The 26,704-nt window shown below is 32.0% G+C and overlaps 1 protein-coding gene across 2 annotated transcripts; it reads left to right on the top strand.

Moving 5' to 3' along the window:
- The first annotated feature begins 3,294 nt into the window (after nucleotides 1–3,294).
- LOC145239949 (uncharacterized) lies at nucleotides 3,295–25,206 on the top strand. 2 transcript variants are annotated; one of them, XR_013862434.1, is made up of 2 exons: nucleotides 3,295–3,552; nucleotides 5,650–6,347. XR_013862434.1 is itself a non-coding variant. In XM_080103539.1 (2 exons), exon 2 carries the CDS (start codon nucleotides 20,344–20,346, stop codon nucleotides 21,004–21,006), a length of 663 nt encoding a protein of 220 aa, XP_079959665.1. In that variant the 5' UTR covers nucleotides 3,295–3,552; nucleotides 17,741–20,343; the 3' UTR covers nucleotides 21,007–25,206. The 2 variants fall into 2 exon arrangements, 1 of the variants encoding a protein (XP_079959665.1); XM_080103539.1 differs by lacking the exon at nucleotides 5,650–6,347 and adding an exon at nucleotides 17,741–25,206.
- The last annotated feature ends 1,498 nt before the right edge of the window (nucleotides 25,207–26,704 follow it).

The raw sequence follows: 26,704 nt of genomic DNA, 5'->3' as shown, positions 1-26,704 counted from the left end.
AGGAGACATGTTAGTAGGGGTCTACATTGGAGGATGGGGATGTATATTATAAATATTAAAGAATTAATATTCATAAAGCAATCTCAACCAGATGTAAAAACTCGATAACACCAAATAGGTGATAGAGTGTATAATAAGAACAAACAGTTAATAAAACATGTTAAAAAACACTTTGAAAAAGAGTTAAAAACATATTTAATATTAAAAAGGAAGCACAAAATAAGTGGATAGTCCTTAATCCGTGAAGTTTCAAAGAAATACTTTTCTTCTCATCAGAGGGTTGGATTTAGTAAAATGCAAGATCGGATTTTGCTTGCAAAAGTATTTGATGAAACTACAAGTAAGTCATAGATCTTACTTGATAACAAAAGATGAAACAGAGCAAATAGGGTGAATAAAAAAGTGATTTCATGTGAATGGATAGTCTGGTGAAGGGTAAAGTATCCAATGACGGTAAAATCCAAAAATACAGAATCTAAGAAAGTTAGCAGAAGCAGAAGAAAAAAAATTGAAAGGTGATTGAATTAATTTTATAGTAGAAAAGCCAAAGTCAAAATGACCCAGACAATATGACGTTAAAAGCGCCAAAAAGCGAGAAAGGGTTCAACTGAAATGTACAACTCATTTCTTAGAATTAAATTATCAGCTGGAGTTATTAAATGACACCAAAATACATGCATACATACATACATATGAATACATACAATTACACACACACACACACATATATATATATATATATATATATATATATATATATATATATATATATATATATATATATATATATACAACAAACACACCCACCCACACACACATATATATATATATATATATATATATATATATATATATATATATATATATATATATATATATAAGTAAACATACATGCAGAATATAAATGCGTAGGTAGATTGATATATTTGTTAGATAGGAATATTTAAACGCTAAAACGGAAATTGCAGACGAAAAACCGACCAAACAAGGAAGAAATAAAGAATTACAATAAAAAATTATAAAGTTATAAAATATTAAGAAAGTATGTAGAAAAAACGATAATGTTATAGAAAAAAGTATATATCTGAAAGGTTGAATTAATAGCTATGTAATTTCAAATTTACAATAATTAAATTTGGACTTATATTTGCAGAAAGAGATCTGTTCGTTTTTAGAGTATTATATTGCTACTTTGAGGGGAAGTAATTATAGTTATAGCTTCGGTTGTGCGGAGGCGACTTTACTTAGAGCCTGTAGTATAAGACTTAACCTATTTTATGATAGTCCATTTGATTGAGAAAGGGGTATTGTTAGAATTAAGTTTTTTAATAAAAGTGGTTAGAGAAGTTCCTTGGTTATTATTAGAATTTTGATTGTTAAAAGAAGAAATGTGGTTTCATATTCTTTTCTTAATTAATGTTGAAGTAGCGCAGATATATGTATGCACTTTATTAAAAGCCCGAGGTCTGAAATTAATATTAATTTGCTGATTTGTATTAGAGAAATAGTTTGAAATTTGTTCATTGTGTTGAACAAAGGGTAGGACAATGATTGTACGAGGACTCATTATTATTATTATTATTATTATTATTATTATTATTATTATTATTGTTGCTAGATGTATGTTTGTAGATGGAAGGGCTGCTTGAGTGGTATATTGGATTAGTAGCTATATCACATGGAGGATTGGAAGAGGGATAACTAGAAGATAAAATATTAGTGTCTGTTATTGTGAGGATTGCGTGGGAGCTCTGTAATTGTACATGGATATATAGCATCTTTATGGATGCAATCATTATTGAGTGGGCAAAGATGTTTGTTATTACAATTCAGTTGACCCCTTTCTCGATTTTTGGCGCCTTTTAACGTCATATTGTCTGGGTCATTTTGACTTTGGCTTTTCTACTATAAAGTTAATTAAATCACCTTTCAATTTTTTTCTTCTGCTTCTTCACTCATTTTCCGTAATTAAGCCTCGTCCCGACAGTCGAGTTTTACATTTCTTCCATGTTTTGTTTTTTTTTACACATTTTATCTTTTTTTTGAAAATATTATTGGATTTCATTCCCATTTCCTTGTACCTATTTGTGAATTATTCCACGGATTCCTGCCTTTTGGATTACTTTGGATCATTTTCCAATCACGCGATTAACTTGGAATTTACTTGTTCGAGTGGAAATTTAACTAAATTTCTTAGATTCTGTAGTTTCATCATATACTTTTGCAAGCAAAATCCGATCCCGCATTTTGCTAAATCCTACCCTCTAATGAGAAGGAAAGTATTTTTTAGAAACTCCACGGATTAAGGAGTATCCACTTATTTAGTGCTTCCTTTATAAAATTAAATATTATTTTAACTCTTTTTCAAAGTGTTTTTAACATGTTTTATTAACTATTTGTTCTTATATATATATATATATATATATATATATATATATATAGAGAGAGAGAGAGAGAGAGAGAGAGAGAGAGAGAGAACTTTTTTTTTCGAATCTATGTATATAGTAACACAAACCCACACACTGTAGAAATGTTTTGTAATTTTTAAGTCCTTTTTGACTTTTCATATTGTATGCCCTTCATTAAGTTAAGCGTAGTTAAAAAAACAAAATAAAAAAAAAACATAACTTCCGTGATTGAAAAATACGAAAAAAAAATAGGGGATCGATTTACTATAACGTTAAGTGACCACCTCTTTCCAATGTCGAAATAATTACTCAATTAAAATTTTTTTTTTTTTTTAGATAATCTAATTTATTAGTGTCCACCACACTGAAAAAAATGCAGAAAATAAATAAATAAAAATAGAGAAGGTGGGACGCTCGTTCAGGTCCACCACTCCACCAATATGTGAAAGATCCAGTTTATGTGAAATATTCAGTTTTGCAATTTTTAATATGAAAATTATTTGAATTATTGGGACTACTATTTAAAATGTTGTAAATGCGTCGGCTTGCAGGGGGAGGGGTGAGGGAGTACGATAAAAACCGAACACAATTGAAGGAGCAGGTAACTCTTTGGGAAGTTATATCCCTTTGATTGCAACAGTTCGAATAATCATTAAAAAAATGAAATGTTCAATTGTAAAACATAAACCTGATTTTGTTTTTATCTTCATATTTTTATTTATTCATAATTTTATACACAAGAAAGTAATTCACTCAGGAATTTTAAACATTGACAAATATATTGTAAACGTGATAGGGAAACAGTTCGGCACACTTAACTAATGACAGACATTTTTTCGCGAGGAACAAAATAATGATTACACCATGTTGCGATGGCCTTAAATTCTTTCTTCTTTAGCAGTTGATTTGCTCTTTAAATAATTTCATGTTTAAATCGTGGTTTTCATCTTTTAATTTTGATTCTTTTATATTTTCATATAATTTATTTCTTAATGAATTGAACACACAAAACAAAAGGTTGTATCAATTTACTAAAGAAATCCTTTCAAGCAAAACAAATTTTTCTGTTTTGAACACAAAAGAAAAATCGAATTCATCCTGATTTTTTTTTTTTTTTAATCAGATTAAATTCCTGGAAGGAAAGGTAAGTTTTTTTTTTGTTTTTTGTTTTTTTTACATTTAAAAATTATAATTCAATATCTTTGCAAAATAATATTAAATATTAAAGTAAGTTTATTTTTATTGCAATTGAATAAATAAAGAAAACAAAAAAACATGGTTTCTGCCATGCTTTACATGCCAGGCATGAATATTAAAAAACATGAATTTAGGATTAAAAAAAAAAAAAACGCCTTAAATATATTATTCAGTCTCACATTTAGTTGTTACTTTTATGGGGGGGGGGTGATTTATAATAAAATAATAGCGTTTACTATAGACACCGCCAAAACTGGCCGAAAAATCAAGTTGTTTTTTAAAACGAAATTACATTAATTAAAAACCATGATTTCTGAGTAACTTTTTTTTTCCATAAAGATAAAACCCTGAATTTTATCATATAGAAAACAGAATAATGTAAAACTTTTTCTACTATTTTTAATTAAATTTTAAATGTTAAACAATTGACATTTTTTGTCTTGCACCAAAAGCGTACATAAATATTAAAAAAAAAAGAAAAGAAAAAGGTTTTTGAAATAATTAATTTATTTATTTGTTTTCTAACTAAGAGTTAGGGTGATTTTCTATGAAAATATGAAACAATATTATAATATAAGTACCTGGATTTCAAATAATTCCATTTATTCATATAGGCAACCAGTTACTTCGCGTCGATCTAGACAATGTTTACGTTTGTATTTAATAAAAAGCAAACTATGGAAAGCCAAACAGGCCAAAAAAAACTTATTTTTCAGTGACGAAAATTTCAATGTATTATTAACGCTGAGGCTGGCCAGTACCAGATGGGTGACCATTTGTATGAGTTTGGTTTTTAATGTGTATGTGTATGGGGGCCAGGCTCCCCAAAATGGGGGTGAGGCAATTTAAAGCAGAATGAAAAAAAATTATTTCAGCGCGTTTGGTCCACCATAGTCGAAAGGCGGCAAACGTTTTCAAACGGGATCGAAAAAATGATGCTATTTTTAACACAAAGGGCACAATATTTATCGAATTTTTTTTTTGTATCGATTCTTCAAAGCATGCCCTGTTTAATAATGGTCATGCATTATTTGGTTCGCTAAAAAAATTGTTAATTTATTTATCAAAGATTTTAAAATGGCTTTTTTCGTATAAATATTAATTTTTTTTTTTTGTTTTGCTTAACTTAAATTAATTATTTTACTTAACATATTCACCGAATTTCACACTTCAAAACTCAAAAGCGGGATAATTAAACACAATCGAAGTTCTGATATTCAGACGTCAAAATAAGGTATGCAAACAATTTTTTTTTCTTTTAAATCTATAATCCTGTCCCTTACAACAACACAATATGTTGCGTTCAGATTCAGATGATTATTTTAAGCATATTTGGGACCCCCTCAAAACAAGGGGGGGTTGTAAGAAAAAATATATATATATAAATATCGTTTATGAAAAATAAGTACACTGTTATAAAGTTCATTCTTCTCTTAATAATCTCTGAAAATTTTGTATTGATTGGATAATTACCTGATTTTTGGTAGATTTTTAAAAAGACAGTCTGTCAAAAAGTACTTGCCTTCCCCCCCCCCCAGTTTTGGCGGTGCCTAGTTTACTATAAACTGATGTTTACTATCAACACAATAATTTAATGCAAAGTTGGTCGAATTGTTAAATAACTGAGCACAAAAACCTTTTCGATATTTCATTGTTTTAACATTTTATTTATTTCATTTTGTTTATATTTAATTATTTTGTTACTACGGAATTTCATTTACTACTTGAATGGGAATCACTTAATTAAAAAACTTCCCTAATCCTTTTCTTTTTCGCTTGTTTAGAAAAACATATATACCATAACACTTTCTTTTGTTGTTATAATTCAATAACTTGAGTGTTATTTCTTCCGCCCGTCACACCAATAATTTCCTGGGTAAGGTTAACACTTTTGTCCAAACTTCCAACTTCCAAACTTCTGTATACGTAACGCACCTTCTCTCAACTCCCAACAAACTTCTGCTAATTCAACTTATTTCTTCGAAATCCAACTTCAAAATGAACGTCCCTCTAAAAAAATCAACCCTCTTTTATCTCCAACCAGGAGCATCTCATTTGCATATCGGGTGGCTGCATTACAGGCATATAAAGAGATAAGGCAGCCATTTTTGTTTCTTTCTTCTTCATTCATTTCATTCCATGACTGACCCGTTGAATCATGCACCCGTGCTAATTAGGTAAGTCGCATGTTTCCCTACAGTTGTTTAAAAAAATATATATTAAAAAGATGGTGGACATTGCACAAAAGATATTATAGAAAACATTGGATTTTTACAATGTTACTATTCTTGCCAGTGATAACTTAAAATGTTATATTTGTTCGCAGCAGATTCGAATACATCTGTAAACAGTTGAATAACAAAAAAAAAAAAAAAAAATTCACTTCTTAAAGGTAAACCTTCGGGTGGTCGACCCCCCCCCCCCCACTGCACTTTCTCCATCACTTTAATTAAAAGAATATGTATATACATTAAAGGAGCACACATTTATTGGCCATCATCAATTAGCAGAAACTTAATGTATAAAAATTATTGTGGAGACGCCCACTAATTAGCATACATGGGAGACGCCCACTAATTAGCATACATGGGAGACGCCCACTAATTAGCATACGTGGGTGAACAAGATATAAGTAAAGGTATCAAGTCAGCAGGACCGGGGAGCTGTGTTCGAACGCCGGATAGGCAAGACGCATGTGCCGGTTGCTCCATGAAAGACTTTAACATGCCCTCTGCTGGACAATCTTCCAACTGCACCTTTGTAAATATGTATTATATTTTTGTCTTAATATATTTGTTTTACCTTTACTTTCTGCGTTCGTCTTGTTATTGATACAGACACAACAAAAATATTGGTAATTTAATTTACCCCTTAAAAAATAATTTCAAAATATTTTGCGCTATTACTTTTCAACAGCCTTAAAAATATCCGCAGAGAAGGCATTTAAAAAATAATTACAAAATATTTTGCGCTATTACTTTTCAACAGCCTTAAAAATATCCGCAGATAAGGCATTTAAAAAATAATTACAAAATATTTTGCGCTATTACTTTTCAACAGTCTTAAAAATATCCGCAGATAAGGCATTTAAAAAATAATTACAAAATATTTTGCGCTATTACTTTTCAACAGCCTTAAAAATATCCGCAGATAAGGCATTTAAAAAATAATTACAAAATATTTTGCGCTATTACTTTTCAACAGCCTTAAAAATATCCGCAGATAAGGCATTTAAAAAATAATTACAAAATATTTTGCGCTATTACTTTTCAACAGCCTTAAAAATATCCGCAGAGAAGGCATTTAAAAAATAATTACAAAATATTTTGCGCTATTACTTTTCAACAGTCTTAAAAATATCCGCAGATAAGGCATTTAAAAAATAATTACAAAATATTTTGCGCTATTACTTTTCAACAGCCTTAAAAATATCCGCAGAGAAGGCATTTAAAAAATAATTACAAAATATTTTGCGCTATTACTTTTCAACAGCCTTAAAAATATCCGCAGAGAAGGCATTTAAAACATAATTACAAAATATTTTGCGCTATTACTTTTCAACAGCCTTAAAAATATCCGCAGAGAAGGCATTTAAAAAATAATTACAAAATATTTTGCGCTATTACTTTTCAACAGCCTTAAAAATATCCGCAGAGAAGGCATTTAAAAAATAATTACAAAATATTTTGCGCTATTACTTTTCAACAGCCTTAAAAATATCCGCAGAGAAGGCATTTAAAAAATAATTACAAAATATTTTGCGCTATTACTTTTCAACAGCCTTAAAAATATCCGCAGAGAAGGCATTTAAAAAATAATTACAAAATATTTTGCGCTGTTACTTTTCAACAGCCTTAAAAATATCCGCAGAGAAGGCATTTAAAAAATAATTACAAAATATTTTGCGCTGTTACTTTTCAACAGCCTTAAAAATATCCGCAGAGAAGGCATTTAAAAAATAATTACAAAATATTTTGCGCTATTACTTTTCAACAGCCTTAAAAATATCCGCAGAGAAGGCATTTAAAAAATATATCATTTAAGATGTTAGAATGGGAGATTTCTTTCTTATGTAGATTTAACGTAAATGAACCCTTTTTTCATGGTCAGTCAGCGGTAAAGAAAACATGTAATCGTTCGCAGATTACAATTCTTTAGGTAGCGAATGGAGGTAGGAGATGGGGCGTTCATATCGTTTTTTTTTATTATTACACTTTTTGGGGGGGGGGATTAGAGCCCAACTGGTGTTAACTCTTCTGTATGTTGACCTAGCAATTTAATTATCAAAAGATACCATAAAAATATAGTTGGGCATAACAAAACTTTACAAAAACGTGTCGATAAGACATGTTACTGCAAGTATTTTGTTTAATTTTCGTTTCTGAGCCATTATCTGGACTTCAAAATAACCACTTTGTGTCAGTCGTTTTTCCTTGTACTAAAGTTTAAACATTTTCCCTAGATGTGTGTTCACTCGATTTCCCCTTGTATTTGTTATGGAGCGTGATGTCATCAGCAAATGTGTCCATCTTTGAGACAATTTTATTAGAGAAGTAATTTCTGAATATGAGGAATATTATAGGTCCAAGGATTGAAACTTGTGGCTAACTTGCATCTATATCGTGTTTTAATTCATGACTAACGACAACAACTTGGATCTTTAGCTTGTAAAAGAAGGATGAGATTATATCAAGTGCTCATCCATTAATATAATAACATTTAATTTTCCAGAGAAATTTTTCGTAACAGACCGTCTATGGCCTTAGATTACAGTTAGGATATCTGCAGTGGAACACGTTTGCTTAAATCCATATTGTCTCTCAGAAAGGAGTTAAGCATCCATGATGTGATCCTTATTTAAAGAATTCAAGATTTCGGCAAAGAGAGGGGGTGACGAATGGGACGATAATTTAGTTCCATTATTTCTGCAAAATTCTTGAAAACTAGTACCAGAAGAACAATTTTCCAATAGCCAGGAAAGCTAAATTCAGCAAGGGTTTTGCTGAAGGGTTTGGGGAGCACTCGACCAAGCATGTTTAACATCCTAGCTGGGTGTAGATACGAGTAATTATAAATTATAATAAATGAAGCATTTTAAATAATATAGCAGGGATTGGATCCAGATTAGACACTTTCAAGGTGTCTAGGTTTTTATGATATCCTGAACATGGAAAGGATTTGATTTGTCTAAAGTGGAATTGGATACCAGCCACTAAACAAGCAGGTTAGCCTTCTTGGTTGCCAGGTAAACAACCTCATGCTTGCTGGAAAGAGGCATAACAGGTTAGCCTTCTTGGTTGCCAGGTAAAAAACCTCATACTTGCGTAATTATTTATTGACCATTATTTACTATACTATCAATATTTTTTTTCAGAAATCGACAGATATAATTTCTATGGCTCAGTAGGTTTCTGGTGATTTCAGTATGCCTTCTCTTGGCTGCAACGATTTCACTCTTACAAGTATTCTTTGCTTCTATATACTTTTTATTTTCGCTAAACTTGTGTCGGATAAGACTGATATGCATGCTGCCTTTGAGCAATGGCAGCTGCAAAAGTAGAAGTAAACTATTAAGGAGAATGAGGTTTACTATAGAATTCTGTTTAGGAATATGTGTTTTAATTGCTGTTGTGAACCATTCAGTAGCCTCTTTTGCACACCGTTCCACCGGAGGAGAAATGATACTACTCCATGAAACATTTCAGAAGTAATCCCTGATGCTTGTCAGTCAGCCGTTTGGAAACACTTTGTCAGTCTAAGCAATTGCTATTCAGCTTGGGGCCAAGAGTGTAGTTTTTTTTTAATTTTAACCGCAAACAAGGCACAGTCCCACTTTAAAGTAGGGGGCTATCGGGAACATAAGTTGCAGAGGCATTATGAAGGGAGATAAGTAGCGAGATGTTTGTTCACATTATACTTGAATTTCTGCATATCAGTACAGTTGGGAAAGCAGAATCCCGGAAGGGAGTTTCAAACTTTAGCAGTTCTGGGGAAGAAACTATTGGAGTAAAAGGCTTCCTTACACCTAGTGATCTCTACTGTGAAGAGGTGGGACTTAGCTGCTTGTCAGGGGTATTCACGTCAAGGAGGCACAAGGACTTGTTGTTCGTCAGAGCATTCATCATTAAAATACTTGTAGAACAGGCAAAGCGATGCAACATTTTGTCGGTGGGACAGAGGCTGAAGCCTAGATGACAGTTCAGGACCTATCAGGTTAGTAACTCTCTTTTGAGTCCCGTCCAGGAGTGAAAGACAAGCAGAAGATGCACCAGACTAAATGTGACAACAGTACTCCATACATGGGCAAATGGTGGCCTTATAAAGATACAAGATACTTTCAAGCGTAAGTAGTTTTCTAGGACGGTGGAGAGAGCCCACCTTCTTTGCAGCAGCCTGGACAATGCTCTCAATATATCTATTCCAGTTCATGTTCCCTGTAAATGTTAGGCCGAGGAATTTAAAGGAAGTTTAAAGGAAGTACTTTCAGTTAATGTGTTTTTGGCCATTGCTATTGGTGGTAGAGAAAGTTTCTTGTAATTATTGAAGGAAACAAGCTCAGTTTTTGCAGCATTGAATGTGACCATCCATCTTTGTCCCCACTTCACTAGATTGAAGGTCACCTTCTAGTATTTTTGCCATTTCCTTAGATATGTGTTCATTTGTTTTCCCCTGTGCCTGTACTAGAAAGTGGTGTCATTAACAAATATACCCATTTCCAAAATAAGTCAGGGAGGGAGTAGTATGCTTAGTCTTGTGTGGAGTTTGAGGCAAAGTGACTGGCAAGCAGCTTAGCCTTGTCAGTTGCTGTGCAAGCAACCTCATGATTGTTTGATAGTGGGGGAATTGTTGACTGGACATTATTTAATACATTGTTGCAGATTTTCCAAAAATCACAGGTTCCTAATTTCTGTGTTTCGATGCATTTTCTGGTGGTTTCAGTATATTCTGTCTTAGCTGTAGCTATTTCTCTCTTACAATTACTTTTAGCTTCTATGTATTTCTGTGTGTTTGAACTGGACATGTTGGTCAAAGTAAACCATTGGGGAGAGTGGGGCTTCCTATAGAATTTCCATGTGGGAACGATGCTTCAATTGCAGTTTTGAACCATTCAGTGGTCTCATTTGCGCCCTGTTCCACTGGAAGAGAAAATATATTTTGCCATGGGGCATCTCTGATGAGATCCCTGATGGCTTCTCAGTCAGCCTTTTTGTAATACCTTGTTGTTTGAGCAGTGGGTCTTCAGTTTTAGGGCGAGAATTTAGGGCTATTTTTACCATGATAAGTATTCCCGAGTGGTCTGTGGGCATTTGTTGTACAATCATCGGTAAATAGATGTGCAAGTGAGGTCTGTTGATCTTGCTGGTCTGGGAAACATGCAGGAAATGTAACCGTCTGTGATAGGGAATAAAATATGGAGAAGCTATGTGTTATGCTACCATCTATGTATAACAATATAATAGTGTGATAAGCATTCCTGTTTGATAAGCTGTAGACATTTGCTAACATGCAAGACTTTTTTTTTTACTTTTTCACCACAAACAAAGCATAGCACCACATGTAATGGACATAAGGTACTACTATTTGAGATCATAACTAACAATAAGTATCTAGGTGTCTGTTTACATTTAAACTATTGCATTTCAGTACAGTCAGGAAAGCAGGAAATGGGGGTGGGGAATTTCAAAGTGTAGCAGGCCAAGATAGATAAACATTAGACTAGAAAGATTTCTGGTAAATTGGTTAGATTTTTCTGCTAACATCGAGGGAGTAAAATTGCTATGTGTACATCATAACAAACTTAACCTTTTCTTCAACAGACAAGAGAAGCAACTCCAAGTTGCTTACTCACTGAAAAATAAGCAGAAATCTAGAAGCGTCAAAGGGAGATAACTCTTCCAACATTAAAACACAACAACATTGATAAATTTCTAATATTAGAGTCTTTCCAGTCGACACAATTACTGTTATAGCAATCTTCATAATTTGTAAAATACAAAGCGAAAGTCTTCTCTTCGTCTTGGACAGAAATGAAATCATCTATAATATGCAGGATTTGCTTTTGTCTGAAACTGCTCTGTAACTTTCTGTAATTGACATTTGTTTTTTAGAAATTTGTTTTCTTTTGTTTTTCCGGTCGTATGTTTTTTTTTTGTTGTATTTGTAATATTTTCTGGATTTTTTATTTTATTTCTGTGATTGTTCTATGTGGTTTGTGGGGGGGGGGTTTGCTTGTGTTATAGAAGATCCCGTCCCCATGTGCAGTTTGAATGCTAGAAGGATTAAAAAGCAAAATGTCACATAATGATGACGAAAAACATACCGGTATATATCAGCGAAGGAATGCAATTTATTCACATAAATATGCATGAGAAATATTAAGAATATAGATAGAATAAGAGTTTGTTACTTGTGATTGATGAGAGGCTGATGGGTTAGTCAGGAGCGCTGTTGTGTGGCCAATGCCACTGGAGCGACTCTTCATTACATCTTATCTGCTTGACGGTCCAGTGGAAAAGTGAGAGACATATGAGAAACAGGAAGTCACATGGCTGTATCACTCTCCAGTTATCAGAGTTAAAGGGCAATAATCAAATCTGGGAGTTTTAATTCCGATAGGTTACAGCCTGTCTTTGTTTTCTTTTTCCGATTGCAAATTCATTTGAAATTTCCTACATTTCTGTGAAAGTAGACGTTAACAATTAGGTAAAAAAAATAATTAGACATGCCTCAATTAAAGTTTGCTTTTTAGAAGAAGTTAACAATCTCTTTTAGTCCCAAAATTTAATTTTTTCTTGGAAAAATGAAATCCAATGTGAAAAACGTAAAACTGATAAATTAGATTTTATTTATAACTTTTTTATAACTGTTGAATGGTGAAATGAAAGTTGGCGGTTACTGGGAACAATCCTCCAGAAACTTGTAGAGTTTGAGTTGCTTACTGGTCCTTATAACATGTTCAGTTTTATGATTTATTGCTAGTGTTTTTGGAACAATACCTTCGTCACAAGATCACTGTTGTTTGGAATACCATGGTTGTTAGTTTGCATACAGTTATTGTGTAACACACCTGTATTTTATATTTGATTTTTAAGCATGCATTCATATCACCAGTTGCTATGTGAAAACAGCCATGTAAAAGTTCGGTTTTCCCTCATGAGTTACTTTATTTTCATCGCCAGTTATTGTAGCGATCATAACAGAAAATGTGAGGAACAATTTCTCACTGGTAAATTAGAGAGGCTGTAGTCCTGCGTTAGATTGTGATATTTCTCCCATGAGAGTATTAGTATTGTTTAGAAAAGTATATTATGATTGAATGCGTAAGTCTCTATAATAGTTACAGTTTTGATAATAAATTAACTACCGATAGTTAAAGATAAACCATATATTTTTTGCTCAGGTTTATTTCTCATTACAAAATATAAGATAGGATAATAGGATTCACAAATTGAGAAATATATAAGAAAAAAAAAATACTAAAGAAAAGCATAAAAAGTACCTGTTTTAACCAAATTAGTGATTTTTTGGAGCCGTAAGTTTCTTAGAAAATGTTGATATTTTTGGTAATTTTGCATATTTGTACATCAATTATATGTATGTGTTGTGGAAAACAGAAACAAATGTAAGCAATAAAAATTAGTTAATGAACCTATGGACATGTTGTGTCAGTGTAGCAATGGTTAACATAACATTAAGCTTAATATATATATATATATATATATATATAAAACATAAAAATATAACACGGAAATTACATAATTGTCGATGCAATAATTTATTTCAACCTTATGTATAAGGTTGAAATAAATTAGATGCAATAATTTATTTTAACCTTATGTATAAGGTTGAAATAAATTATTGCATCGACAATTATGTAATTTCCGTGTTATATTTTTATGTTATTGCTCTGTTTACCACATTGAGCTCTCATACCCGGATTTCCTCTGGAATTATTCCATTATAACACTATATATATATATATATATATATATATATATATATATATATATACACAAACACACACATATATATACAGATATATATGTATTACACAACTTAGGTAAACAAAATTATCATAGAATATTTATTTTCATAATATTGTGCTGTTATTTGGCCTTCAAGTGCACTTGATGCATATTTTGTTTTAATCAAATTAAATCAATGTTTCTATAATGGAACACAACCTTGATATATATATATATATATATATATATATATATATATATATATATATATATATTATTAAATACAATTTAGGTAAACAAAATTATCATAAATTTATTGCTTAAGGCTTTAATGACAAATGACTCGGATAAGCCAGAAATCTTTAATTGTTTCACGATATCTTTGAAGACTTTAACAGTAAATTTATTGTAGCGACTTATCGTAATTTTGCTTACCTTAATTGAATAAAGTAATATCCTTCTTTTTTATCACCAACATCATTGAAATTCAATCGTTTGTACTTTTGAGTTTTTTTTATCCTGGAATATATATAGTGAACAACTGTGTTCACAGGATAAAATTTACTCTAGGATAGCGATACAAAATAATTTTAAAACTGAAAAACAATAGAAAATAAACAAATAAATAAATTAAATAAACATAAATATACATAAACGATCATATATATATATATATATATATATATATATATGTACATATATATATATATATATATGTATATATATATATATATATATATATATATATATATATATATATAAACTAACATAAAAAACCCTAACCTAGATTTAAAACAGGTCAAGAAACTAGATATCCAGGATAAATAGAGCACATACAAAGGAACAGGTCAACCAGAGGTCAACTAGGCCATTGTCTGATAAGTGCATGTTCATTGGCTGATAGGAAGGGCGCAGTGGATACTAGAAAGCTGATTGGCTAACTAAAATCTCAATAGAAGGTGCATACATAAAAATGACAGACAACCACAAGATTTGTGCATAAGCCTGAGGAGTCCTAGAGTGGATGAAATGCGGAATATTCAGTGTAGCTTAATCGCCATATATATTTTATAACTTACTAACTAGCTCTACTTATGTATTGAGCATTTGTTAAATAAATACTTAAAGTTTACGTATAAATTTATACTTTCGTATATTAATTTTATGTTAGTAAATGAAGTAGTTATACTTAGCTCCTAAAACAGTCGAGCACTCTCAAAAGAATTTATTTCACCACATTAAAAATAGATATGGAAAGAGTTAATTTCGAAACATCGCTAAAAAACATCTCCACACCTAGAAAGCATAGCTATATTATTAAATTAATTCAAAAAACAGATGAACTAATACCCTGAATGCGCTGGCAAGCAAATTTCTTCCTTAAAAATGAAAACATAAACAAAAAAGAATCCTATGGTTTTAAAACCCTTAAAAATGCGAAAACAGTAAACCTTTTGATAAACTTTGAAAATGATCTTTTAAACGTAATTAAAAACTTAGAATTCCACAATCAACCGAACAATTTCCAACGGAAACTGCACAAAATCGTTAGAAACATAAACAACTCTAATAAAATCTTTGTAAAAGCAGATAAAACTAGAAACTTTTATAAAATAGATAAACAAGAATATAACAAACTAATCACAGAAAACATTACAAAAAACTAGATACAAATGAATGCGACTACATAGATATAATAAATACTGAAAGTAAACAAATTACCAATAAATTAAAAATTAGCGATAAAGTTGGCAAATTGAAACCTAGAGAGGCATACATTCTGCTTAAAGACCACAAATGGGACTTTAATAATAATCCCAGCACCCGCTTGATAAATCCATCTAATCAGAAATAGGTAGAATTAGCAAAACAATACTTTCTAGAGTAAACAAACAAATCAAACAAGACCTAGAATTAAACCAGTGGGCAAATACTGCCGAAGCAATCACCTGGTTTAAAAATATAGAAAACAAAGATAAATGTACGTTTATACAGTTTGACATCATAGACTTCTATCCCTCGATATCCGAAGAACTTTTTAACATTGCCCTAGAATTTGCTGGAGCATACACTGATATATCCTTGGAAGAAATTAACATCATTAAAAAATGTAGAAAATCAGTTCTAATAAATAACAATGACCAATGGATAAAAACTAAAATGAGAAATTCGTTTGATTTGATGATGGGTGCCAGGGATTCTGCAGAGGCATCAGATCTTGTGGGATTATTCATTCTATATACCCTCACAAGCACATTTGATACTACGGATATCAGCCTATATAGAGATGATGAAGTAGCTATAATAAAAGACGCCAACAAAGTCAAGGAAGATAACTTTAAGAAAATCATACACAAGGAAATGAAAAAATTAGACCTAAAAGCAAACATAAAAATAACAAACTTCCTGGAGTCACGTTAAATTTAGATAAAAATACATATGAACCCTACTTAAAAGATAACTCGACTCCAATATATGTAAACCCTAAGTCCAACCACCCACCATCAATTATAAAACAGATTCCTAACTCAATCGTAAGTAGACTCAGCAATACCTCAAGAGATGAAAATGCATTTAACAGGTCAACCAATATCTATGAAACAGCCCTAAAAAATAGTGGATACAAAAATATCGATATCAAATATAAGCAACAAAACACCAATCACTATAATAAAATTAAAAATAGAAGAAAAAGAACTATAATTTGGTATACAGCCCCATGCAATCAAATGTTAAAAACAAAACTTGGCAAGAAATTTCTAGATCTTATTGAAAAACACTTTCCCGCAACCAACCCCTTACACAAAATTTTCAATAAAAATACCTTAAAGTATTCCTACAGCTGCTGCGAAAATTTAGAGATGATAATTAAAGTACATAATAACAAAATATTAAATAAAAACAATGTAAACAACACCAAACTAAACAATAAAAAAGTAGACACCATGACAAAAATAAAACTAACACTAGCAGAAATAATAATAATAATAATAATAATAATAAACCAACCCCAGACAACAACAACCATACTAGAAATAAAAATACTAATAACGAACAAGATAAATGCAACTGTAGACACCACACACTTTGCCCACTTCAAAATAAATGTCTAACCAAAAGCGTAGTTTACCAGGCCACAATATTTGTGACCCGCCCCCCCCCCCGAATAACAAGAAATATTACGTAGGTATGATTTCTTTTGATTTCAAAACTCGATATTATGACCACAAAAGTACAATGCTAGCAAATAAATACTGGGAACTCAAGGAAAGCGGACATTCACTAGTAGTCGAATGGAAAATAATAAGACAAGCTACCACATGTAGAGACCTAGAAGACCCATGTAGATTATGCCTTCGTAAAAAATTTACTATCCTGTACTTTAAAGAACCCCAACATCTATTAAACTGTAGAAGAGAAATAGCGAACAACTGTGTTCACAAGATAAAATTTACTCTAGGATAGTGATACAAAATAATTTTAAAACTAACAAAAGCAATAGAAAATAAATAAATTAAATAAACATGAATATCCATAAACTATCACACATATATGTATGTATATGTATGTATATATATATATATATATATGTGTACATATATATATATATATATATATATATATATATATATATATATAAACTAACATAAAAAACCCTAACCTAGATTTAAAACAGGTCAAGAAACTAGATATCCAGGATAAATAGAGCACACACAAAGGAACAGGTTAACCAGAGGTCAAATAGGCCTCTATCCAGTATGTGCATGTTCATTGGCTGATAGGAAGGGCACAGTGGATACTAGAAAACTGATTGGCTAACTAAAATCTCAATAGAAGGTGCGTATATAAAACCGACAGACAACCACAAAATTTGCGCATAAGACTGAAGAGTCCTAGAGTGGATGAAATGCGGAATATTCAAGTGTAACTTAATCGCCATGTATATTTTATAACTTACTATATATATATATATATATATATATATATATATATATATATATATAGGTGTGTGTGTGCATCAAAGTTTCTTCTATTTCCTAGTCTCTTATGTTTTTTATGTTAATCAAGAAATTGTGAGTTCAATCAAATAATACTGACAAGATTTAACAGAATTCTGATATGTGTATGTAAATACCAAAAATATTAACTTTCATTTATTTTTATTTACAGATAATCCGCAGAAAAAATAAGAAAATGTCACATGGAATTTATTTTATGACATGAGGGAAAAATATATGTCTAATGTTGAAATGCATCGAAACGTATGAAGAGATTGAATCACAAATTGCAGAAAAATATGTGGCTTTTAGAAAAACAGTGTTGTAAACAGTATAAAAACCATGGCACTAAAAAGATCTCTTACAAAAGTAACACTTGATAACACCTATAGTTTAGTTATGTAGCTTCTCAGAAAATTTAATTTGGTGAGCAATATGAGAATGTATTCTTGTGAATTGTGTTGATATTCTTGTTCTTAAAAATCAAATTTAGTGACACATGAAAACTCACACTGGTGTCTACTGGAGAGAACTTGAATGCCTACTGGAGGTAACCTGAACTGCTATTCGGTAGAAATTGCCTGGTAGAAAGAACTGGATAGCCTTCTCGAGAGAACTTGAATACCTTCTAGATAGAACTTGAATGCCTACTAGAAACTGTCTCAAGTAAAAGCACAAAACTGGATACTCCACCAGACCTGATTATATCTTGTCCCCTAATCAAGTAAGACGAAGAGACTAAAATGAAACACATACTAAAATGAAATATGAAAATCGTAAATTCTGGAGAGGAAATTGTGTTGTCAAGTGTTTTAGAGATAATGAACTTAAATGGTACATGCCAATATCTATGTTTCTCATATAGAGTTAAAGTGTTATCCCAGGTAGTGATTTCTGAGAACTTTGATTGAAGTAAAACAAAATAAACAGTAGAAAAAAGTCACATTCTTGTGAAGTGTGTGTATAATCTTTTTCTAGAAAATAAAATTTAATGAGAAATATGAGAACTCATACCGAGAAAGATCCACATTCTTGTAATGTGTGTGCATATTCTTGTTCTCAAAAAGCAACTTTAGTGACACATATGCGAACTCACACTGGCGAAAAGCCATATTCTTGTAATGTATGTGGATACTCTTTTTCTGATAAATCAAATTTAATGAAACATATGAAAACTCACACTGGAGAAAGGCCACATTGTTGTGAAGTGTGTGGGGATTCCTTTGCTCAAATGTCAACATTAGTAACACATATGCGAACTCACACTGGCGAAAAGCCATATTCTTGTAATGTGTGTTCATGTTCTTTTTCTCTAAAATCAAATTTACTGACACATATGAGAACTCACACTGGGGAAAAACCACATTGTTGTGAAGTGTGTCAATACTCTTTTTCCAATAGATCAAATTTAGTGATACATATGAGAACTCACACTGGGGAAAAGCCACATTCTTGTGAAGTCTGTGAATATTCTTGTTCTCAAAAATCAAGTTTGGTGAGACATATGAGAATTCACACTGGGGAAAATAGGACAAAGAGAAATTCTTGTGAAGTTTGTGGATGTTCTTTTTCTGAAAAATCAAGTTTACTGAGGCATATGAGAACTCACATTGGAAAAAAAACACATTCTTGTGAAGTGTGTGACTACTCCTTTTCAGTAAAATCAAAATTAATAAATCATATGAGAAGTCACTCTGGGGAAAAACCACATTTATGTGAAACGTGTTAATATTCTTGTTCTGTAAAATCAAGTTTACTGAAACATATGAGTACTCACACTCTGAACGGGAAAAAATAAAATATCAGGACCTAAAAAATGATCTAAAAACGACATGGTCTCTGAAAGAAATAAACATTATACCGGTTGTGATAGGAGCAACTGGTTTAATAAAAAAGAATCTTCATAGATACTTAGAAGCAATCCCTGGAAGACCAAGCTGTAACGAAATACAAATAGCAGCCATAAAGGGAACAACATCTATTCTTAAAAGAGCCCTCGGATATAAATTTAAATCATAAGAGAATCAAGTGTTAGCTCCAGGAGGGAGCCCCTTGATCTCTTAATACTTACTGAAAATGTCCAATCTTATTGGCAGATGGCCTTTAAACTGCTCGTCAAAACAAAGTATGTAAGTACCTCCATTGGAAGATCTGTGGAGAGATGCAACATGACAGAGCAACAAACATCTTGGAACATGAACCACCACCGATAACATCAAACAGGAAAGTGATCGTGTTCTATAACAAAGACTTACAGGCGGGCAAATACATAAAAGACAAAGCTATCAAACCAGATATTGTAATATGGAACAAGCCCAAAATAACTGCGCTCATTATCGATGTCACAGTCCCAAATGATTTTGGCCTTAACAGAGCTGAACAGGAAAAAATAACAAAATATCAGGACCTAAAAAATGATCTAAAAACGACATGGTCTCTGAAAGAAATAAACATTATACCGGTTGTGATAGGAGCAACTGGCTTAATAAAAAAGAACTTCATAAATACTTAGAAGCAATCCCTGGAAGACCAAGCTGTAACGAAATACAAATAGCAGCCATAAAGGGAACAGCATCTATTCTTAAAAGAGCCCCCGGATATAAATTTAAATCATAAGAGAATCAAGTGATAGCTCCATGAGGGATTAACCCCTTGATCTCTTAAAACTTACTGAAGTTAAATTTTTTTAAAAAAAGTGGAATTAAACATGCATACCGAGCTTCAATCATAAGCATAGGCCAATATATCAACTATTCTTCTGACCCCAAAATAAAAATGGTGAATGAACATCACACGAAGTGTCTGCCTCAGCAGACGTCAACTACAAAGCTTGGTGAAAATTTCAGTGGTAATACACTAGATAACACAATAAAAGAATATGACAACCCAGCAACCCTAATCACCCGAGAGAAGAGGGAGGAGTATAGAAAAAGGGAACTAAAGACAAGAGTAGAAGGATGGCAACAACATAAGAGAGCAGGCAGGTTCATGGAAGAACTTAACCAGAACAACATTAACAAAGAGGCTTCACTACAATGGCTTAAAAGTGACAAATTTCCATTTGATGAAGAACAATTAATTATAGCTGCACAAGGCCAAGGCTTACTCACAAATGGATTTAAGAAAATGGCTGGTCTACAAAATACCGACCAATGCAGATTCTGTCACTCGGCTGTTGAAAGCCCAAGCCACCTTATGTCTGGATGCAAGATTCTTCTAGGCGATGGTCATTACACTGCCCGCCACAACAAAGTATGTAGATACTTACACTTGAAGATCTGTGGAGAGATGCAACTAGATAGGTCTTTGAATATCTGGGTACATGAAACACCACCAATAAAATCAAACGTAAAAGTGACAGTGTTCTATGACAAAGACATACAGGCAGGCAGATACATAAAAGACAAGGCCATCAAGTCAGATATGGAACCAGCCTGAAAGAACTGCACTCATTATTTACGTCGCAGTTCCAAATAACTTTGGCCTTAATAGAGCAGAACGGGAAAAGATAAAATATCAGGATCTAAAAACAACATGGTGTCTGAAAGAAATAAACATTATACCAGTTGTGACGGGAGCAACTGGCCTAATAAAAAAGAAGCTTCAGAAATACTTAGAAGCAATCCTTGGAAAACCAAGCTGTAAGGAAATACAGATAGCAACCATAAAGGGAACAGTGTCTATTCTTAAAAGAGCTCTCGGATATAAATTTAAACTATAATAGAACCAAGTGTTAGCCCCAGGAAGGAGCCCCTTGATCTCTTCAAACTAACAACAGTAAAATAAAAATAAGAGAAAACTTGAGGGGAGAACTTGAATGCCTACAGGAGAGAACTTGAATGCCTACTAGACACCAGGGAAACAGGAGGAAACGTTCATGCCTACTAGATACTATCCCCGAGATAAACTGACCAAATATTCAAAATCACATAATGTTAGCTGCCCAATAAGATCTCCTAACAATGGCTTTCTTACATTAGTTTTTACGAGGAACGATGCACCTTCTCCACGTGATGTTACCTCAAATAATAGCACAAAGCTGGATACTCCACCAGACTAGATAAATCCTAGTCCTGGAATCCAGTAAGACCAAGAGACCAAAACGGAAGATATAATACAGCATTTGTAAGTGATTAATTGGGAGATGGCAATTATGTTCACAATTTCTTTACTAACTCGGCGTTTGAAAGATAAAGAGCTTTCAGAGATCATTTGTATCTTATACAGGTTTTATATAGAGTTCAAGTGTTAGCCTCGGGTAGTCGGCCCCTTGTTTTCTTAGAACTTTGACCGAATTAAAATAAAACAAAAATTGAAAATATCCTATGTTCTTAATTTATTTACAAATATAGATAGACATTATATAGAACATTCGAATATCTATGTATTTCATATAGAGTTCAAGTGTTAGCCCTAGGTAGTGCTCCCCTGTATTTCTGAGACTGAAGTAAAATAAAACAAAATAGCGAAAAATCAACATTTTTGTGATGCTTGTGCCTTTTCTTGTTCTTAACAATGAAGACATATGAGAACTCATGTGAGACATATGAGAAGTCATCTGTCAAAACACACTGGTGAAAAGCCTTATTGATGTCAAGTGTGTGGTGCAGTGTTGCCAACTGAGATTTTAAAAACCCGCTAGATTCGGGACATAAAATCTCCAGAAAATCGCTAGATTTTTTTCCTTTTCGTAACCGAGATTTTGAAAACCCGCTAGATTAACAAAAAAATATCTCAAAAAAAAAAAAGAAACATTAGATTTTAACTTTGTACCTTAATATATAAATTTAGTCGTTATGCAGAGTACGGAGCGTGCTTTTGTAGACATGAATTTCAAGTTAAATTCAATTTTTACGGTAGCTTTTGTTTATTAAATTGTTAGGTAAAAGTTCAGAATAATTAACAAAAAAGCCCATTCTCCCACGTTAAGAATAGGTTTCTAAATAATAACATTATTTCAGTGCAATCAGTATTCTGCATAAGTACCATACATTTTTTGTTTTTTTCATAGGCATCACCATTTATCAAGGCCCAGGGGCCACTCGAGGATAAGGGTTAAAGAGTGTACAGTTGTCAATTGGACAATATAGTAATTGTCAGTAATGGAAATTCAGTAAATTTGTTAACTTAAGGTGAACTGCTTATCAAGAACTTGTTTACATTGGACTTGAAGACAACCATATTGTAGTCAGCTGGAAAGCAGGAAAACAGAAGACAGTTTCACAGGCGTGCAGTTCTAAGAAGGATGATTTGTTCATGGAATCTACGTTTAGGTTTAGACACAGATAAAGAGTGTGGGGAATTATTGATAGTGTTTTCAGCTAGACGAGTGTTTCTTGTGAAAGTTTGACGAGGGGGGGCATAGACTGACGTTCAGTCGAGCACTTGCCATGAAAATAACGATAAAGCAAAGACAAACTTGCTAAATCTATTCTGTGAGAAAGACGTTGCAAGGAAGAAAAAAAGGACATCTCTTATGAGGCTACGAAGTCTATTTTGAACTCTATCAAGGCAGGATAAGTCCTTTCTAGCAGCTCCTGCCCAGATGTGGCAACAGTACTCGATCCTTGGCTCTTATATAGATAGAGAATTGCATCAGTAGTGAGATATCTACTGGATTTTTCCAGCGGCCTTGGCAACAGATTTGATGTACATGTTCCATTTAAGATCAGGAGTAAAGGTCAAGCCCAGAAGCTTGTCAAAACACGAGGCCTCCCCAAGACGAGACCCATTCATTTCAACTGACGGCAGATGGGGATCAGAACGTTGATGATGTAAAGATATAAGCTTGGTTTTAGACGCATTAAAAGTTACCAGCCACTCCTTCCCCCATTGTACCACGTGCTCATGATCAGAGGAGATAGAATCGGAGAGAACTTGGTCGTTTACTCTCTTAGATGTGCTACCATAGATAGTAATGTCATCAGCAAAAATGTCTATGAATGATGTAAGGATGTGATTTGGAAGATTATTAATGTCAATCAGAAAGAGAGTTGGGCCCAGGATGGAACCCTGAGGGACTCCGGCATTAATACGGTGAGCTTCTGATTTTTGCCCCTCAACTACTACTCTTATGAACCTGTCAGAGAGAAATGATTTGATAATTGAGAAGACATTTCCAACTATACCATAGCTAGCGATCTTGTGAAGTAAACCTTTATGTCATACCCTATCAAAGGCTTTTGATATGTCAGGAGCAATTGCCCTAGAAAGGTTGCCTCCATCAAGAGATTCGCTAATCCTATGAGATATAACTGTAAGCACATCTGCTGTAGATCAAGCAGAACAGAAACTATATTATGTGTCACTAAGAAGGTTATTTTTGCTGAGATGGTTGATTACTTCTCTATTTAACACAGATTCCAGCAACTTACTCATGACGCACAGGAGACTTATTAGCCTGTACTGAGAGGGGGATGAGCGATCACCTGAATTCTTAAATACAGGGCAAACTGATGAGATTTCCTGGGTGATGAGAAGCAATTCTCCTTAAGACAACATTTAAACAGTTTTGTACGTATGGATGCTAGTTCTGGTTGAAGTTTTTTGAGTATTATAATTGGAATACCGTCAGGGCCGGCTGCTTTACTAGAATCAAGGTTTTTGATTAGCTTGGCAACATCACATACTGATATTTTTATATCACATAGCGTGTTTTCTGATACAGGAGGAAATATTGGGAGTTGGCAGCCATGCCATTGTCGCAAAGGGTAGAATTAGCTGCAAAGTTCTTGGCAAAGAGTTTGGTTTTGTATGATGCTGACGAGATTACCTCAGGTCCATTGATGATAGTTGGGATAGAGCACACGTTTCTGTTCAGGATTCTTTTTGCTATTTGCCAAAACTAGTGGGAACCAAGCCACTGCTCGGCTACTTTGGACTTGACGGACTGATCATACAACTCTTTGCGTACTTTAATACTTTTTTTACAATGGTTGCTGGCAGTTCTGAAAGCAGCTTTAGTCTCAGTACATCTATTACGTTTGAAACAATGGAAAAAGTGATTTCTGTGCACAATGGCAGCAGCACATTCTGGAGAGAAACACGGCTGGCTGTTAGGTTTTTGCTGGAACTTTCGAGGACATGAAACGGTCAATACCTATAATTAACCATTCTATCTGGATTGATACTATAGAGGACACATCTTTTTTAAACATGGAACGCAGAGGTAGATCTGATATAAATGTACGGAAGCTATCCCAGTCTGGCATAGAGTATCGATATACTGTACGGTGGAGAGGTACGTCTGAAGACTTTTTACATTTCATTTATATCTTAATTGATACAACAGAGTGGTTGGAAGATCTAAGTAGAGACAGAACGGAAACTCCCTAACACACACACACACACACACACACTCAATAAATTATAAGTTTAAAATTATACTTGTTGAATAATAAATTGTAAATTCTAATTTTACAGAGTTCAGATTAAAAAAAAATCAATTTTTAATTAGCTCCCAAAACGATTGTCAGAGTTTATCAATGACTTTTTTCGCAGCAGTAACAGGATAAAATATTAATTATGGAAATATGTGCAAATATGAATTTGTCTGTTTTATTTATCATTTTGCGAATATTAATGTATCTGACTTTTGCAAATAAATATTACTTTTTCACAAATATTAATGTGTTGCTATTTGGTTAGTGGGAGGCTTTGCTTGTGTAAGAAACAAATTATGAAATCAAAATTTTTATAAAAAATTAAATTACAAATTTAAGATCATAATATCAGCAAAGAAATTGTCGCAAAATACAATTCAAATAAATATTTGCATAATAAAAATAACAACAAAAAATCAACGAATAAAACTCAAAAGTAAAAACATTATTAGCTAATTACATGTCATGTCGAAATTAGTAAAAATTCCAAAAATGACAAAAAAAAAGAAATGTTTAAAAAAAAGATCTAAAAGTTTTAGATCTTTTTGAGCATTTTTCTTTTCTTTTTTTTTTACTAAAACAAACAAAAAAAAATCAGTCGGTATTGACTGCAATAAAAGAAACATAAACTGAATTTTTCGACAGCGTTTTTTTCTTCTTGTAATTGTAATGTTCTACTCGATCATTTTTCAGACTTGTTGAATTTTTTTTTAATAATTTCGACAGGCAATTAGACAATAGTGATCTTTTTACTTAAAATGCATTTTTGTATCCAATCATAATGCACAAGGATCACATCCACAAACCCCCCAGAAAACAAATTAACATTTGAAAAATAAACAGTTTTAAGAAATTGCAAAAATCAGACAACAAAATAATAAGTCGATTAATTCACTGTATCATGACTGAATAAAGAGACAAAAATAGTTGGTAATATTGGTCAGTAAACCGTTTCAACATACCTACCCTTAATTAATGTTATTTAAATTATTTGTCACATTATTATTTATATTTAAGAATTCAAATGTTAAAAAGCAATGCAATTCATGAACAATTTATTTTAATCATTTGTTTTTTTTTCCAAATGATTAGCACAAGTTACAGTATTAATAAATTACTTAATTATTAGCACAGTAGTAATAAATTACTTTATTATTAGCACAGTATTAATAAATTACTTTATTATTAGTACAGTATTAATAAATTATTATTATTAGCACAGTATTAATAAATTACTTTATTATTAGCACAGTATTAATAAATTACTTTATTATTAGCACAGTATTAATAAATTACTTTATTATTAGCACAGTATTAATAAATTACTTTATTATTAGCACAGTATTAATAAATTACTTTATTATTAGCACAGTATTAATAAATTACTTTATTATTAGCACAGTATTAATAAATTACTTTATTATTAGCACAGTATTAATAAATTACTTTATTATTAGCACAGTATTAATAAATTACTTTATTATTAGCACAGTATTAATAAATTACTTTATTATTAGCACAGTATTAATAAATTACTTTATTATTAGCACAGTAGTATTAATAAATTACTTTATTATTAGCACAGTAGTATTAATAAATTACTTTATTATTAGCACAGTGTTAATAAATTACTTTATTATTAGCACAGTATTAATAAATTACTTTATTATTAGCACAGTATTAATAAATTACTTTATTATTAGCACAGTATTAATAAATTACTTTATTATTAGCACAGTAGTATTAATAAATTA

Source organism: Euprymna scolopes, chromosome 19 (assembly GCF_053919585.1).
Source record: "Euprymna scolopes isolate OS-2025 chromosome 19, ASM5391958v1, whole genome shotgun sequence".
In the NCBI taxonomy this organism is placed as follows: domain Eukaryota; kingdom Metazoa; phylum Mollusca; class Cephalopoda; order Sepiida; family Sepiolidae; genus Euprymna; species Euprymna scolopes.
Note: the sequence above shows the minus strand (reverse complement) of the source record. Positions and strands in the feature narration are given on the sequence as shown.